General features: G+C 49.5%; 2 protein-coding genes across 6 annotated transcripts in view; one reads left to right on the top strand and one right to left on the bottom strand.

Annotated features, from left to right (window-relative positions):
- Positions 1-15,796, bottom strand: part of GCDH (glutaryl-CoA dehydrogenase) — a 415,847-nt gene that overhangs the window by 72,305 nt on the left and 327,746 nt on the right. The window lies entirely within an intron of this gene.
- CACNA1A (calcium voltage-gated channel subunit alpha1 A) overlaps positions 1-15,796 on the top strand; it is a gene marked incomplete at both ends in the record, with an annotated part of 240,306 nt that overhangs the window by 153,758 nt on the left and 70,752 nt on the right. For 4 of the 5 annotated variants that reach the window (XM_081230532.1, XM_081230530.1, XM_081230531.1 and 1 more), the window contains 4 exons: positions 885-1,002; positions 1,143-1,210; positions 4,868-4,974; positions 6,656-7,459. In XM_081230532.1, coding sequence (XP_081086658.1) covers positions 885-1,002; positions 1,143-1,210; positions 4,868-4,974; positions 6,656-7,459 — 1,097 coding nt within the window. Of the gene's footprint in view, positions 1-884; positions 1,003-1,142; positions 1,220-4,867; positions 4,975-6,655; positions 7,460-15,796 lie in introns of all 5 variants that reach the window. The other variant, XM_081230534.1, reaches the window with a different exon arrangement.

The following is a 15,796-nucleotide window of genomic DNA, read 5'->3' as shown; positions in this document are numbered from 1 at the left end:
GTGCACAGGATGGGAGGAAGTCCCAAGTGTCAGTAGTACCAAGGCTAAAAACCCCTGCATTAACAGATTAACGTTTTGGGAGTTCTTTCACATTTACTTTATCCTCTTAGAAATAATACAAAGGAGGGAAGTTGGATATTTTTTAACAGCTGTGTGGATGCTACATACATATCCCTTTAGCCCTTCCCATACGCATCCGCACAACTTCTGTTTGCCAGCACCTGTGTCCCTTTACCTGAGGCTTCCTCTGGTCACCAGTACCACCACCATCACCACCCCCAGACACAGCAGTCCAGAAGTACCAGTGAATATATGGCAAGAGAAATTTATTTCTCACAGTTTTGGAGGCTGGAGGTCCACAATCAGGGTGCATGCAGGGTTGGTTCCTGGTGAGGACTCTCTTCCTGGCTTGCAGACGGCCGCCTTCTCTCTTCCCTCTCACGTGGCAGGGAGAGAGAGAGAGACCAAGTTCTCTGGTGTCTTTTCTTATAAAGGCACTAATCCCCTCCTGAGGGCCCCACTGTCATGTCTTCATCTAATCCTAATTCCCTCTCATCTCCAGATACCATCACACAAGGGTTTAGAGCTTCAACCTATGAATTTAGGGAGTACAACTCAGCCTATAGCAAAATCCCCTTATCACATCAGGGAAGATGGAGTTACAGAAAGATTGTGACTCCTGCAGGGTCACTTTTTCCTAGAACAGGCTGAGAGCCCCTCAATGCAGGGACAGCTCTTTCCTCTTGCAAACAGATGAGACCCTCCCCACCCAGAGACAAGGGCCAAGGAGGGGCCCACACAACAGGTTCCGGCTCCACAGCTGCATCTCCGAGGGACCCAAGGTTGAGAGGGGGTTGGCTGTGTGTCTCTCCCTCCCCTTTCAGATCCTGACGGGCGAAGACTGGAATGAGGTCATGTACGACGGCATCAAGTCTCAGGGGGGTGTGCAGGGCGGCATGGTGTTCTCCATCTACTTCATCGTGCTGACACTCTTTGGGAACTGTATCCTCTGTGTGGGGAAATGGGGACGTGCCCGGGCCTCAGGGAGAGCAGATTGGGAGGCACAAGGGGTGGGGGGGATTCAGGAGTCCCAGATATCAAGGTCCAAGTGGCGATGCTTTCCCTGACTCCGACGTTTGCAGACACCCTCCTGAATGTGTTCTTGGCCATCGCAGTGGATAATTTGGCCAACGCCCAGGAGCTCACCAAGGTGGAGTTGGTGGGAGAATGTTGCTGTGGCAAAGTTACCACCTGCTCATGGCAGATCAGGACCGTGCCAGGTGGGGGTAGGGGCTAGGGTCAGAGCTTTTGCCCTGGATACACTGTACCAGGGAGAAAATGCCTCCTCCCCCACCCCCAAAATAGACTGTCCATAATAAAGTGGCTTCTACAGCAAAGGAGGGGGGCTAAGGCAGCAGGGTTTCTACAGGAAACAGATGGCAAACTCCACCAGAGTGCCCATGTATAAGGAGTGGGCAGTGTCAAGGGACTTCCAAGGAAGGCGGCAGCCTCTAGGATAGCAGGCATTGTCACCACCCTAAACCCGAAAGGGGGGGACAGATGGAGAATAACCCAGACAAGGTCCTGAGGCTCTGTGTGTGTCCCTGTGAGCTTGGGAGTTGGCTGGACTTCATCACTGAGTAGTAGCAGTAAAGAATTATATGTGCTCATGGTTCCAGGCATTGCTGTTATCTCCCTTGTGCAGAAGGGGGAACTGAGGCTCAGAAAGGCAAAATCACTGGCCCCAGATGGGATGATAATATCTGCTACTATTTAGAGCATCATGCTATACATGTCAGGTGCTCAGTACAGTTCTTGACACACAGGAAGTGCTCAATAAAGGGAGCCTTTGTAAGTCACTTGGCATGAGCAGGCAGGCACCTGGACCTAGAGCTCACATTTTACAGAGCTGGTAAAGGGAAGGCTAGGATTCGAACGCAGACTTGGCAAGTTCCAGGACCTAAGTTGTCTACCCACACACCCTGCCAGCTTTCACTTGAGCCCCAGCTGAGCAGGTAATGATAAAAATAACAACAACCAAGGGAAATGTGATTGCCCCTCTTGTATGCCAGACACCAGAAAGCATAAGAGATAGGGAGTTACTGTTAAGCTCATTTCACAGATGGGAAAACTGGGGCCCGGAGACTTGTGACCTCACCACATATCTAGGAACTGAAAGAGCAGAGGTGTGACCCCTCAAAGAACAGAAAAGAGAGAAGAGTACAGGAAATGAGATCAGAAGGGAATTGGGGGGATGGGTGGTGAGAACCATCCATGTGAGGAGAAGTCCAGTTTTCATTCATGGTCAGTGATATTGGATTATCTGGACAAAACCTGGTGCCAGAGGCCCCGTAGGGCAGCCTTGGACTCCCTGGGACTCAGGTCCACCTCAGCTACTCATAGAGGAGGCAATATTGCTTTCAATAACACAGCTCACACCCCTGGGATAGCCCACAAGCAGAGCGGCTGGGAACGGTTGTACAGGTTGTGCACTGCACGAAGGAAGCTGGGCACCTTTTTGCAGTTTGAGGAGAGGGTGTCAGGAGCAAAGGCATCTTAGGAGCTAGCGGTCGTCTGACCTAAGCCTTTCGCCAGCAGCCTCATCACATTAAAAGAATGTGTGCAGAATCATTCAGCCTAGGAGGTCCAGGCCTGGGACCTGCCTCAGCTTCACAGCCCCATCCCCAGTGCCTCGAGGTGTTCAGGCCATGTTCAGGGAACTGAACTGAACTGAGCAGACTTTGCCAACACTCCATCTGCCAGCCTTGGCAGGAGGGAGAGAGACTTTCCTGGGCTCAGCTCCGACTGGGGGAAACGGAAGTCTCCGCCACCCCAAGCACACAGCCACAGTCCTGACCCCCATGGAGCTGGCTGGCGTTAGTGCTTCAGGGGCTGTTCCAGCCATGATCTCATCCAGGTTCCAAGACCCTATCCTCAAGGGCCATCATGGGGGAGGAGATACCTCAGGAGGGTGGGAGAAGGGGAAGGAGAAAGCTCATCTCCTGTGACGTGTCTTCCAGACCCTCATTCTTTCCTTCATTTATTCCACAAGCATTTCTCAGGCATTTAATATGTGGCAGGGACCCCACTAAGCCGCTGATGTGGTTGGGTTTTTTTTTTAATTTTTTTATTGAAGTATAGTTGATTTATAATCTTGTATTCGTTTCTGGTGTACAACAAAGTGATTCAGTTATACACATACATAATTCTTTTTCATATTTTTCCATTATAATTTATTACAAGATATTGACTATAGTTCCCTGTGCTCTACAGTAGGACCTTATTGTTTATTTTATATATAGTAGTAGTAGGTTTTTATCTCACTTAACCCTCACAGAAAACCTAGGAGGCAAATTCTCTGATCCCCATTTTACAGATTTTGTCATTCATTGAAAAGCATTTGGGAATTCCCTGGTGGTCCAATGGTTAGGACTCGGCACTCCCACTGCCAGGGCCCTGGGTTCGGTCCCTGGTCATGGAACTAAGATCCCACAAGCCACAGCGTGGTGAAAAATAAATTAATCAATTAAAATTGAAATTAAAAAAGAAAAGCCTTTACTGAGCATCTACTGTGAACGGTCCTAGGAGGCAGGGACATGGACAACAGACACATCCCTGCCCTCGTTGATATTCTAGGGTGAGAGATAGATGAGAAAGAAACTTGTCAGATGGTGATAAGTGCTAAAGAGAAAAACGAAGTGGGGATAGTCGAGGAGAGCTGAAATTTTAGATGAAGATTGTGAGGCACAGAGAAATTAAGAGACTCATCCAAGGTAAGCAGAAAGTGAAGGCGCTGAGATTTGAATCCAGATGGGTCCAGAACTTGTGCTTCTAACTACATGCAACGCTGGTTAAACTTGAGCGTGTTTCAGACTCCACTGGGAGCTTATTGAAAATGCAGATTCCAGGGCCCAGCCCAGGTTCTTCAGGAGACCTGGGAATCTGCATTTGCGGTGTTTCTTAGGCAGGTGGTCCAGGGACTCAGCTCTGAGAAATGCTGGGTGTGATGCCAGGAAGAGGGGAGGCCTTGGGAGAGCAGGATGGCCAGCGGGGTCCCACCCCTGTGTTGCCACTGACAGACAGTGTCCTGATCTGACCATTTCTGAGGTGGTAAGGTTGCTTCTTGCCCCAGACATCTCAGCACAGTGGGAGAGGCGCCCTGCCACCGCATGACCTTTTTTATTGGCGGGTTCATCTCTGGCCATTTCTTTCTTGTTGCTTTTTCTTTGCTTTTTCTTTGTTGGCTTTTCTGTTTTACGAATGAGGCCCTGCATGAAGGCTGAAGAAGGATTTAAAGCCCCAAAACGTCTTTTTCTGTGTGTATTTTTAAAACATCTTCCCCCATCCTCCTCCTCTCTAAACCTAACTGGCTGAGAATATAAGTTCCTCTCCTGATTCCCCTTCTGGAGGCTGTTGGCAGTGCATGGGATGGGCTGTGGGATGCCAGATTCTTCTGCACGTGGGGGCTTGTCAGTGTTCTTTAAAAGTCTTGGTTCAGAGAGCTTAAATGGCCCAGGAAGTAGAGTGAGAGGAAAATCTTTGCATTAATTTCCAGCTCATTGAGACAGGGTACAGAAAAATTTCCATTGTGGGAAGGGAAGGGAGTCTTCCTCCTTTTCTTCTGACTGTGTGTTAAAATAGCATTAATAATGAGCTAGATATTGAGCCTGTACATAAAGGGGATAGCAGTATACTTAACTGACTGGCGTCCTTTCCAATCACTGGGCCTCGGCTCTGGTTGGTTGACACCCAGGCCACTCCTGTTTGTAAATATCTGAAATGTTGCCCCTGGTTAACAATAGGGTCAGAGGTGAGGCCCCAAGGCCCAGTTCATGTTTTGTGAACAGGGATCACGTGTGACTTTTAGGATGAACAAGAAGAAGAAGAGGCAGCCAACCAGAAACTCGCCCTCCAGAAAGCCAAGGAGGTGGCAGAAGTGAGTCCTCTGTCTGCAGCCAACATGTCCATAGCTGTGTAAGTGCCCCCAACTCCAGTATGCTCTCGGGGTCCTCAACCTCTGCACCCTCCCAGTCAAGAATTTGGGGGCAGGGAGCAGTCCCTGACTAGGTTGAGTTTTAGGAAGAAGTGCTTCTGCCCTCCACCCACTTTCACTCAAGAAATAATTAATAAGCCGGTACTATGTGCCAGGCACTGTTCTAGCTGCTGGGAATACAGCGTTAACAAGAGGTTGAGGTTTATAGGGAGGGCTAGGGGTGGTGAGAGTTATGATTTTAAGTAAAGTTGTCAGGGAAGGTCTCACTGAGAAGGTGACAAAGCCTGAAGAAGGTGAGGGAGGAGCTCTGTGGGGGGCTGAGTGAAGAGCATCGCAGGCAATGGGAACAGCGTGTACAAAGGCCCTAAGGCAGGAACATGGCTGGTGTGTTTAGAGAACACAAAGGAGGCCAGTGTGACTGAAGTAGAGTGAGTGAGGGGGGCCAGTGGGGGGAGGTGAGGGCAGAGAGGTGATGAGGGAGGACTTAGAATTTTGCGCTGAGGCAGGTGGGAGACATGGAGGGTTCTTGAGCTGAGGAAGGATAGGGACTCAGGTGGTCACAGGTGCCCTTTGGACGCTATCAGGGGAGCAAGGACAGGAGCCAGGAGACCAAGTTGGAGAAGACTGCATTGTTCCCTGCAACAGAGATAGTGGGGGCTGGATCAGGGTGGTGACTGAACAAGTCATGGATGTAGCTGAATTCTAGACAGATCATGAAGGCAGAGTGGACAGAATTTGCTGGTGGATCAGAGGTGTTAAGGTGGTAAGAGTTAAGGTGTCTTGATTAAAGATTCGTGAACACAGATATTCTGAATTCCACCTTTGTTGGGTAGTCCTGGGATTTTGCATACTGTGGGGCGGTGCATAATGGGACAATGGGGAGGGGGCTTTCTTTCTCAAAGTGCAAGGAGATGGCTGTGGAAGGGGAGCCCAGGAAGGTACATGCTCAGGCAGGCAAGCCTATAGAAGTTGATGGTCTGTATAAAACTATCAATACACATAGAACCCCTGGGAAAATCTGTGTGCTCCAGGCAGGGCTTCAGCCCAGCCAGCACTCCCAGCCATGACCCCACTGGCGTTTTGCACCAGTGGATAGATAGGCACTGTCCCAAGCTCCCAAGCGCCCATGTCGGGGCTTCCAGAACCCGCTCCAGGTCAGTGTCCAATATGATTGGCTGTCTCAGAGGTTAAAATATTTTGAACATCAGGACAGCCCCCAGAGGCCATGTGCTAAAATTGGAAGAGGAATAAAGAGGTCAGTGGGGACATACACCTGGGCTGAGACCCCCATTAGACCGAAATGCCCAGCCAGGCCAGGATACCTTACTGGAACAAGACGCCCATCTGGGCCAAGACACCTGTAAGGACGAGACATCTGGCCAGGTTGAGTTTTCCACACAGGTTGAAACACCTAGTTAGGCAGGGATACCCAGCCAGGCCATGATACCCACCTTGACAGAGATGCCCACTTTGGTCAAGATGCACATCTGGGCCAAGGTACCCACCTGGGCGGAAATGCCCACCTGGGGCAAGACACCCACCAGGGTGGAGATACCCACTGGACCGAGATGCCCACCTGGGCTGAGACGCCTGTTAGCCCGAGAGGTCCATGCAGGCCACAATGCCCAGCAGTGCCCTAACCCCTGCGCCCTTCCATTGCAGGAAGGAACAACAGAAGAACCAGAAGCCCTCCAAGTCCGTGTGGGAGCAGCGGACAAGCGAGATGCGGAAGCAGAACCTGCTGGCCAGCCGGGAGGCGCTGTACAACGAGATGGACCCAGACGAGCGCTGGAAGGCCTCCTACGCCCGGCACCTGCGGCCCGACATGAAGACCCACCTGGACCGGCCGCTGGTGGTCGACCCCCAGGAGAACCGCAACAACAACACCAATAAGAGCCGGGCGGCCGAGCCCACGGTGGACCAGCGCCTCGGGCAGCAGCGAGCCGAGGACTTCCTGAGAAAACAGGCCCGCTACCACGACCGGGCCCGGGACCCCTGCGGCTCCGTGGGTCTGGACACCCGGAGGCCCTGGGCGGGCAGCCAGGAGGCCGAGCTGAGCCGGGAGGGGCCTTACGGCCGCGAGTCGGACCACCACGCCCGGGAGGGCGGCCTGGAGCAGCCGGGGTTCTGGGAGGGCGAGGCGGAGCGGGGCAAAGTCTGCGACCCGCACCGGAGGCACGCCCACCGGCAGGGGTGCAGCCGGGAAAGCCGCAGCGGGTCCCCCCGCACGGGGGCCGACGGGGAGCCCCGCAGGCACCGGGCGCACCGCAGGCCGGGCGACGAGGGCCTAGAGGACAAGGCCGATCGGCGGTCCCGGCACCGTGAGGGCAGCCGGCCGGCCCGGGGCGGCGAAGGCGAGGGCCCAGACGGCGGCGAGCGGAGGAGGCGACACCGGCTTGGCCCTCCGCCCGCCTACGACGGGGACGCACGCAGGGAGGACAAGGAACGCAGGCACCGGAGGAGGAAGTAAGTGGAAGCGATGACAATAGTAGAAATGATAAGATGGGGCAAAGTGGCACCTGCTGGGTACCTGGTACTCTCCTGAGCCACCTATTTCAGCTTCTTGACAGCCCCCTCATTGTCATGGCCCCGATTCACAGATGGGGAAACTGAGAGTTGGAGCTGACTTGCCCAAGGTAACACATCTAATAAGTGGCCTTGAACCCAGGTCATCTGGTGCCAGAAGCTGCAAACTGTCAAGCCCTTGTACGTCTCAGGGAAACTCTACAAGAACTTTCCCCCAGAATTATACAGCTCTTCCATGTGCTTGCTGTGTGGCCTTCGGCAGGGACTTCACGTCTCTGGGCCTCAGTTTTCACAATCTGTAAAATGGAGATGGTGGGGTCTAATTTGGTCATTGCTCGAATTAAATGATGTAATATATGCAAAGGGCCTGAAAGAGCAGCTGACACATAATAAGTGCTTGGGAAATTTAGACCCTTTTTAGCTGTTATTGAGTCAATCATTTTTCACCTGATGCTATTCCTGGGGGGTTTGAAAAGCCACTCTGGGCCCTCAGAATTGAATGAAGAGCAGGGTTCAAGGCTTTTGGTGGCATCTTCCAGGCCAGCACCTCACCCAGTCAGAAATGACACCCTGTTTTTCATAACAATATTTTGTAACACTCCTTAGAAAATCCTACGGTGATTGTACGTTTAGGAACCCAAACAACTTACATGTGTTCTTTCATTAATTAACGTCCTCTTAGTCTTCTTTTTTTTTTTTTAATTTTTATTGGAGTATAGTTGATCTCTTATTCTTCTTTTGTTATATATCACCCGCCACTAGGGCATCCTTTTGATTTTTTTTTTCTTTTTTTAAAAAAACCCTCTTGTAGGGGCTTCCCTGGTGGTGCAGTGGTTGGGGGTCCGCCTGCCGAAGCAGGGGACGCGGGTTCGTGCCCTGGTCTGGGAAGATCCCACATGCCACGGAGCAGCTGGGCCTGTGAGCCATGGCTGCTGAGCCTGCACGTCCAGAGCCTGTGCTCCACAAAGGGAGGGGCCACAACAGTGAGAGGCCTGCGTACCACAAAAACAAAAAACAAAAAACAAAAAAACAAAAAAAAACCCTCTTGTAAGTTTTTTGTGTTTTCTTTTTTCGGCATTAGGTATTCTTTTTTTTTCCTTCCATTTTTATTGAGGTATAATTTACAGGCAGCACGGTATAAGTGTAATGTGTACAACATAATGATTTCATTTACATACATCAGCACCATATTAATTTTTAATGATGTGTTTAAATGCTTCTGTTACATGCCATGTGCACTAAGCTAATACTTCTCAAAATTGAATGGGTGCACGAATCCCCAGGGATCTTGTGAAAATACAGATTCTAATTCAGTAGGTCTCAGGTGCAGCCTGAGGTTCTGCATTTCTAAGGAGCCAGTGCTGGTCCAGGGACCACAGTTTGAGTAATGAGACCCTAGAAGACAGAGTGAAGCAATTCTGCTGCAGACACCTATACACAAAATCACCATGAATGAGACAGGTACAAATGCCAGCTGACTCAGGACGCAGGCTACTCGAATAACATGAGGGAGTTACCATCAGTGTTGAGATGTTCCAAAATGGTGAAGTTCCGTACGAAATAGAGCCTACTCTTCCTTTAATTTGTCCAGTGCTTGCATTCTGGGAAGACGTGATGTATATTTAAAACATGCAAAAAATACTTTATGCTGATACATAAAGCAGAGTTAGGTTGAAACAAAAGACTCAGATCATTACAAGCAGAGTTTTCACCTGTGTGAGGGACATTAGTGAGTCATGAAGGAGAAAGGATAACTCTTCCTCGGTGCGACTGCCCTGCACATGGTGAGATACTTATATACCTGCCTCCCATTTCCTAAATGCCCACAATGCCCCCAATTATTATGGCATGAGGTCTCCACATAGCTCCACAACAGCCCCCTGAAAACCATTGTTTCTGAGAAGGGAATAGTGTTCTAGGCTAAGAACAGCATGTGTAAAGGCCCTAAGGTAGAACAGAAGGAGGCCAGTTTGCCATTTGGGGGGTGAGGAGAGAGGGGCAGACAGAGAAATTGAAGGTAGTGTAATAGGTCAGCAGAGCCTTGAGTCCTCCCAGGGAAATGGGAGGCCACTGAAGGGATTTTACATGGGATAAAGTGTTTAGCAGAGGACTCCATAATTAAGAACCAGTGGATCACTGGTGCTATTTTTTTTTTTTTTTTTTTTTTTTGGCCATGCCACGTGGCATGCTGGATCTTAATTCCCCAACCAGGGATCCAACCCCTCTCAGTGGAAGTGAGGAATCCTAACCACTGGACCACCAGGCAAGTCTCCTGGTGCTATTATTTTAATACTACTAATATTACTGTTGTTACCATCCTTGTATTATATCTACTCCTATCATTGAAGGAGGAAGGGTGACAGGGACAGAAAGGCAGCACAGCCTGGTAGTGAAGGGCAAGGATTCTGGAGCCAGAGGTCACACTGCTGCCCCATCACTTCCCAGCTGTGTGACTTACAGCCTGTCACTTCCTCTCTCTGGGCCTCCGTTTCCCCATCTGTAAAGTGGTAATAAGAATGCTACCTACCTCCTAGGGTAGGTATAAGGTTCAAATGAGTTAATACATGCAAAATGCTTTAAATGGTGCCTGGCTTATAATAAGTATGCAGTATTAGCTATTATTAGTATGAATATTATTATTATTCACTACTCAGTAAATGTTAACTTTTTTTTTTTTTTTTTTTTTTGCGGTACGCGGGCCTCTCACTGTTGTGGCCTCTCCCGTTGCGGAGCACAGGCTCCGGACGCGCAGGCTCAGCGTCCATGGCTCGCGGGCCCAGCCGCTCTGTGGCATGTGGGATCCTCCCGGACCGGGGCACGAATCCGTGTCCCCTGCATCGGCAGGCGGACTCTCAACCACTGCGCCACCAGGGAAGCCCAACTATTTTTCACCATAGCAGTAGTAATAAGCATTCGATAAGTTTTAGCTATTACTATTATTATTATCACTATTACTATTAAGACAGTTTCATCATAGACTAAAAAACAAAACTTTACATCCATAGCCTTTGGATTGTCCACTCAAACTCCTTCTTTTTACAGATGGGGAGACTGAGGCCCAGAGAGGGAAAGGGATTTCCCCAAGGGCAGCCAGCCAGCTGATAGCAGTAGTGTGATAAGAACCCAGCTTTCCTGAATTCCACAGGTGGCCCCTGCTCCCCCTCCTCTCCAGAGGAACAAAGTACCTCCCCCACTTCCACCCCCAAATCTGCACCAGGAGGGTACTGCTCACTCCTTTATTAATAGATGTGTCAGGGCTTCCCTGGTGGCGCAGTGGTTGAGAGTCTGCCTGCCGATGCAGGGGACACGGGTTCGTGCCCCGGTCCGGGAAGATCCCACATGCCGTGGAGCGGCTGGGCCCGTGAGCCATGGCCGCTGAGCCTGCGCGTCTGGAGCCTGTGCTCCGCAACGGGAGAGGCCACAACAGTGAGAGGCCCGCGTACCGCAAAAAAAAAAAAAATATATATATATATATATATATATATATATATATGTGTGTCAAACGCCCTGGCCAGAAGAGGCATTATTCATTTGGCTGATAAAAAGGTTCTCATTGGAAATAAAACTTCATGAAGATTTGGGCACTTTTAGAGAAAAAAATCCAAGACTGTGCCACGTGGCGCAGCCAAAAAAATAGAATAAGAATGGCTAAGGTAAAATTTTATTCAAGAACATAACATACTAAAAAGACATTTCAGTTCTGTATTATGACAAGGCCAGTGGCCCTTAACAGGCCTGCCTCACACATTTCTCCTCTTGTCCTTCCTTAGGCCTCTCCCCAGACACACTCTGTGTTTTGATTCTCCAGAGCATTGATAATAAATATAATTGTTTTTTTTTTAAGGTTTGATTTTTTTTATTGAAGTATAGTTGATTAACAAGTTGTATAATATAATTGTTTTCTTTCTATTTCCCCTGTTTTCCCCCACTATTTCTACCTTAATCTCTTCCACTTCAGTTTTCCCAGGTTTACATGTCCCCCACCCCCGAAGCTTTCACTGGCTCACCCCAGGAAAAAGGGGGTGGAGCACGCTCTGTTTTGTATCATTAAACAGTCGCTAACCCCTGATCTCCCACACCAGGTGGCTGAGCCCAGTGTCACCCCAGGGGCACCAAAGTGAGGATGGAGCTTTCTCTGACTCCCAGTAAAAATCTATGGATTGCAGAGCATCCACCACTCCCTGATAACTGGGCAGTGCCTCCTGCTAGGTTTGACTGAGGAGACCTGCAAGACCTGCACCACCCTAGAATTAATATCTCGGCTATTTGCATACTAGTTCCACCTGCTCCCATCAGCAAGACAACCTACTCCCCAAAAGGAGCAATAAGAGAGATACTGGACTTCTGAGCCTCACAGTTTATCCAGCAAGGGGTGGAGAGGAGAGGCTTCATCCTTTAATACCCTGATTCTTACAGCACCCCCAATTTGCCTTAACCAGTCTCAGCACCTCCATTCCATGCACACCAACTCATCCATTGCCCCGTTTTCTTCACTGAGTGGTGCTGTAGCTTAAGATCTCTAGGGCCAGAGTCCAACTCAGCCCTTTCCCAGCTGGATAACAATGGACAAGTGCCTTTGCCTCTCTGGGCCTCATCTTCCTCATCTGTAAAATGGGCCTGATTCTAATAGCACCTCAGATGGTGATTGTTGTGGGGATTAAATGAGTTAATATGTGCAGGTCCTAAGGATAGTGGGGACACAAGCACCTTCCTCTGAATTTAGGGACCTGAGCATGCCCCAGGCAAGATGTCCATAGCCCTTGGCAGAGGGATGCTGAAGTGATTAGCTGGCAAAGGGATGCAGTGCAGGACAGGCATTATGCAATCAGCTGCCTATTCTGGGCAGATGAGGGCAGATCCCCAAGAGGGAAGGGGGAAGGGGCCTGACTTCAAAGTTTTCTGCCGCTTTTGAGTTCTCCTTGGAGACACTTGGAAATAAAACTTCCTGGAGATTGACACTAGGCCTCTGCAGGCTGAGCTTGTTAAAACTCCCCTGCAAACAGAGCCAGCAGAAGAAACAAAAGCAAGATGAAACAAAGACCCTCAGATCCCCTTTCCATCCGAACAAGGGGCTCTTGGTCCATGTGTGAGGCTGTCCCTCTAACAAAACGTACGCCGTGCTCTCAACTGCTGTGTTATTTAGTACAGTCTCTCTAGATGGTGACCAAAAGATTCAGATTCTCTTTGAAATGATAACTTCACTGAGCCTGCTTTTTCGTAGAGCTCTACTTAAAAGAATATACAAAATGATGAGAAAATATTCCCAGCCATCTTTTCATCTGATGTACACGTGCAAAATACATTCACCCCATCTCAACATCCCCAAAAGTCTTACCCCATCATCAGCTCAAAAACTCCAAATCTCATCATCTAACTCCAGTACTGGTAAGACTCTAGGTATGATCCCTTTGGGGGCAAAATTTTCTTCCATCTGTGGACCTGAAAACTAGAAAACAAATTAGCTGCTTCCAAAACACAAAGGTGGGACAAGCACAAAAATAGACATTCCTATTCCAAAAGGGGGAAATTGGAAGGAATAAAATGTCTCTGGTCCCCAGCAAGTTCTAAATCCAACAGAGCAAATTCCATTAGGTTTCCAGGCCTGCTAGCAATGCTCTAGCTCTCAGCTCGTTCACACATTTATTCTTCACAGGAACTCAGCGAGGTTATCATCCCCATGTTATGGGTGAGAAACAGGCTGAGTAAATCACCAGTGGTCACATAGCAAATAAATTCCAGGATCTTCACGTTAGTCTCCATATTATAGAGAAGGTTCTACTACTATTATCCCCAATTTAAAGATGAGGAAACTGGGACTTCCCTGGTGGCGCAGTGGATAAGACTCCACATTCCCAATTCAGGGGGCCTGGGTTCAATCCCTGGTCAGGGAGCTAGATACCCACATGCATGCTGCAACTAAGAGTTCACATGCCACAACTAAGGAGCCTGTGAGCTGCAACTAAGGAGCCTGCCTGCTGCAACTAAGACCTGGTACAACCAAATAAATAAATAAATATTTTTTAAAAAATTGAACAAACTCTACTAAGATTTTAAAAATAAACAAATAAAGATGAGGAAACTGAGGCTCAGGGAGGCTAATCAAGCTACAGAGGATCCCACAGCTAGTAGGTGGCATTGGTGAGACTCAAACCCAGGTCAGTCTGTCAATCTAGGACCTGCTCACATGACTGAGAAGTGAGGAATTTGCCTGGACCTGCCCTTCTCCCTCTGCGGCCTCAGGGACACAAGCCTGAAAATAAATTACCTCATCTCTCTTCTGCTTGCTAAAAACACCATGGACTTTTGCAAGTTAAAATGCAAAAATAAAACAAGAAAGAGGGTGCTGGTGGCTTAGCCAGTGGAAGGGCCTCCAGGGGAGGCCAGCTTTTTCTTTTTTCTTTTTAATTATTATTATTTTTCATTTGAAGTATAGTTGATTTACAGAGGCCAGCTTATTTTAAATTTTTAAGTGTTAGGTAGATTTAGGGTTACAGATTGCACCTCAGGAAGCAAGCCTATGCTGTCCAGGGGCTTTGGTTCCTGTGATTGTACCTAATCTCCTGGGTGTTCGATGAATGGATACAATCTGAGGGCTGTCTTTTGCTCACTTCTGGTCTCTTGAGTGAGTGTGTGATGGCAACAGCCTGACAAAGCCATTTTCTTTTTTTAATTTTTATTTATATATTTGGTTGCAGCAGGGAGGCTCCTTAGTTGTGGCACATGGGCTCCTTAGTTGCGGCAGGTGGGCTCCTTAGTTGTGGCTTGCAGTTTCCTTATTTATGGCATGCAAACTCTTAGTTGCAGCATGCATGTGGGATCTAGTTCCCTGACCAGGGATTGAACCCAGGCCTCCTGCATTGGGAGTGCAGAGTCTTATCCAGTGCACCACCAGGAAAGTCCCACAAAACCATTTTCTAGTATGCCTAACTCACCCTCTCCGGGCCTCAGTTTCCTCATTTATGTAATGGGAGCAGTAACAATTCAGGCCTCATAAGAGTGTCCCAGAAGGTAATGAGTCAAAATAGAAGAGAGGCTGGCTCACACTACTGGAGGTTACAATGAGTGCCAAGGATTCCCTGCACCCAGCAGCTGTGGGCTGAGTCTCCTAGGAGATCTCAAACCGCTTAGTAAGAGAGCTGCAGTGTCAGGTGGGGGTTAGTATGGGTGCTGGAGCCAGGTGGTCTGGGTCCAAGCTGCCTCTGCCAGCAACTGAGTGTGTGGCCTTGGGCAAGGCCCTTCGTGTTTCTGGGCCTTGGTTTCCTCATCTGTAAAAAGGGAATAACAGTACTACCCGCTCCCTGTGGTTATTCTAAGGATTAGGTGAGCTGACATGTCCAGGCTGGCACACAGCAAGTACTCAATATGTGTGAGCTCTTATGAGGAGGTGTGGAGGGCATGGGATACAGAATTGGGGGGTACATTTGAGAAGAGCCAGAGGGTTAAGTCTTGGACTGCAGAGCCCTCTGGAGAGAGGAGTCGTTGAGATTATAAACTACAGATGTCCTGGTGTTTCCGGGAAACAGACTTTGCCAGGGCCAGTGCCCCGGGATGGGGGAAGAATGGAGCCTCTTATCTGAGGATCAAGGGCCCAGAAGGGGTGTCTGAAGGCAAACAGAACAAACTGGGAGTCAGGTCCACACAGATCCATGCACAGGCAGGCAGAGCTGGGACCAGCCAAAGACAGAGTGAGCAGGGCCTGTAGCCACCCTCACCAGAGCCAGGGCTCCTGGGGGTCTCTGACAAGCTGGCAGTGAGTGTGCAGATGGGAGAAGGCAGGGGTTGATGGCAAGTCCAGGCCTGTGGGACTTCTCCTGGGCCTCAGTGTCCTTATCTGGAAAATGGGGACACTCATTTATCATTTGACAAGAAATGACCAGGTGGGCTTCCCTGGTGGCACAGTGGTTGAGAGTCTGCCTGCCGATGCAGGGGACGCGGGTTCATGCCCCGGTCCGGGAGGATCCCACGTGCCGCAGAGCGGCTGGGCCCATGGGCCATGGCCACCGGGCCTGCACGTCCGGAGCGTGTGCTCCGCAAAGGGAGAGGCCGCAGCAGTGAGAGGCCCGTGTACCGCAAAAAAAAAAAAAAAAAGAAGTGACCAGGCATTTGCCATGTGCCAGGCCCTGTTCTGGGCACTGAAATCACAGCTGTGAACAAGACAGACAAAAATAAACCCCTTGCCTTGCGGAGCTGATGTCTCAGTGGGCATTGAGGTCGGAAAAGCTAAGCAAGGACCTTTAACTTTTTCCTCTCCTTCTCCAAATGCACTGAGCACTCAGA

Source organism: Mesoplodon bidens (assembly GCF_964165515.1).
Source record: "Mesoplodon bidens genome assembly, chromosome: 4".
In the NCBI taxonomy this organism is placed as follows: domain Eukaryota; kingdom Metazoa; phylum Chordata; class Mammalia; order Artiodactyla; family Ziphiidae; genus Mesoplodon; species Mesoplodon bidens.
This window is presented reverse-complemented; position numbering and strand designations above follow the sequence as displayed.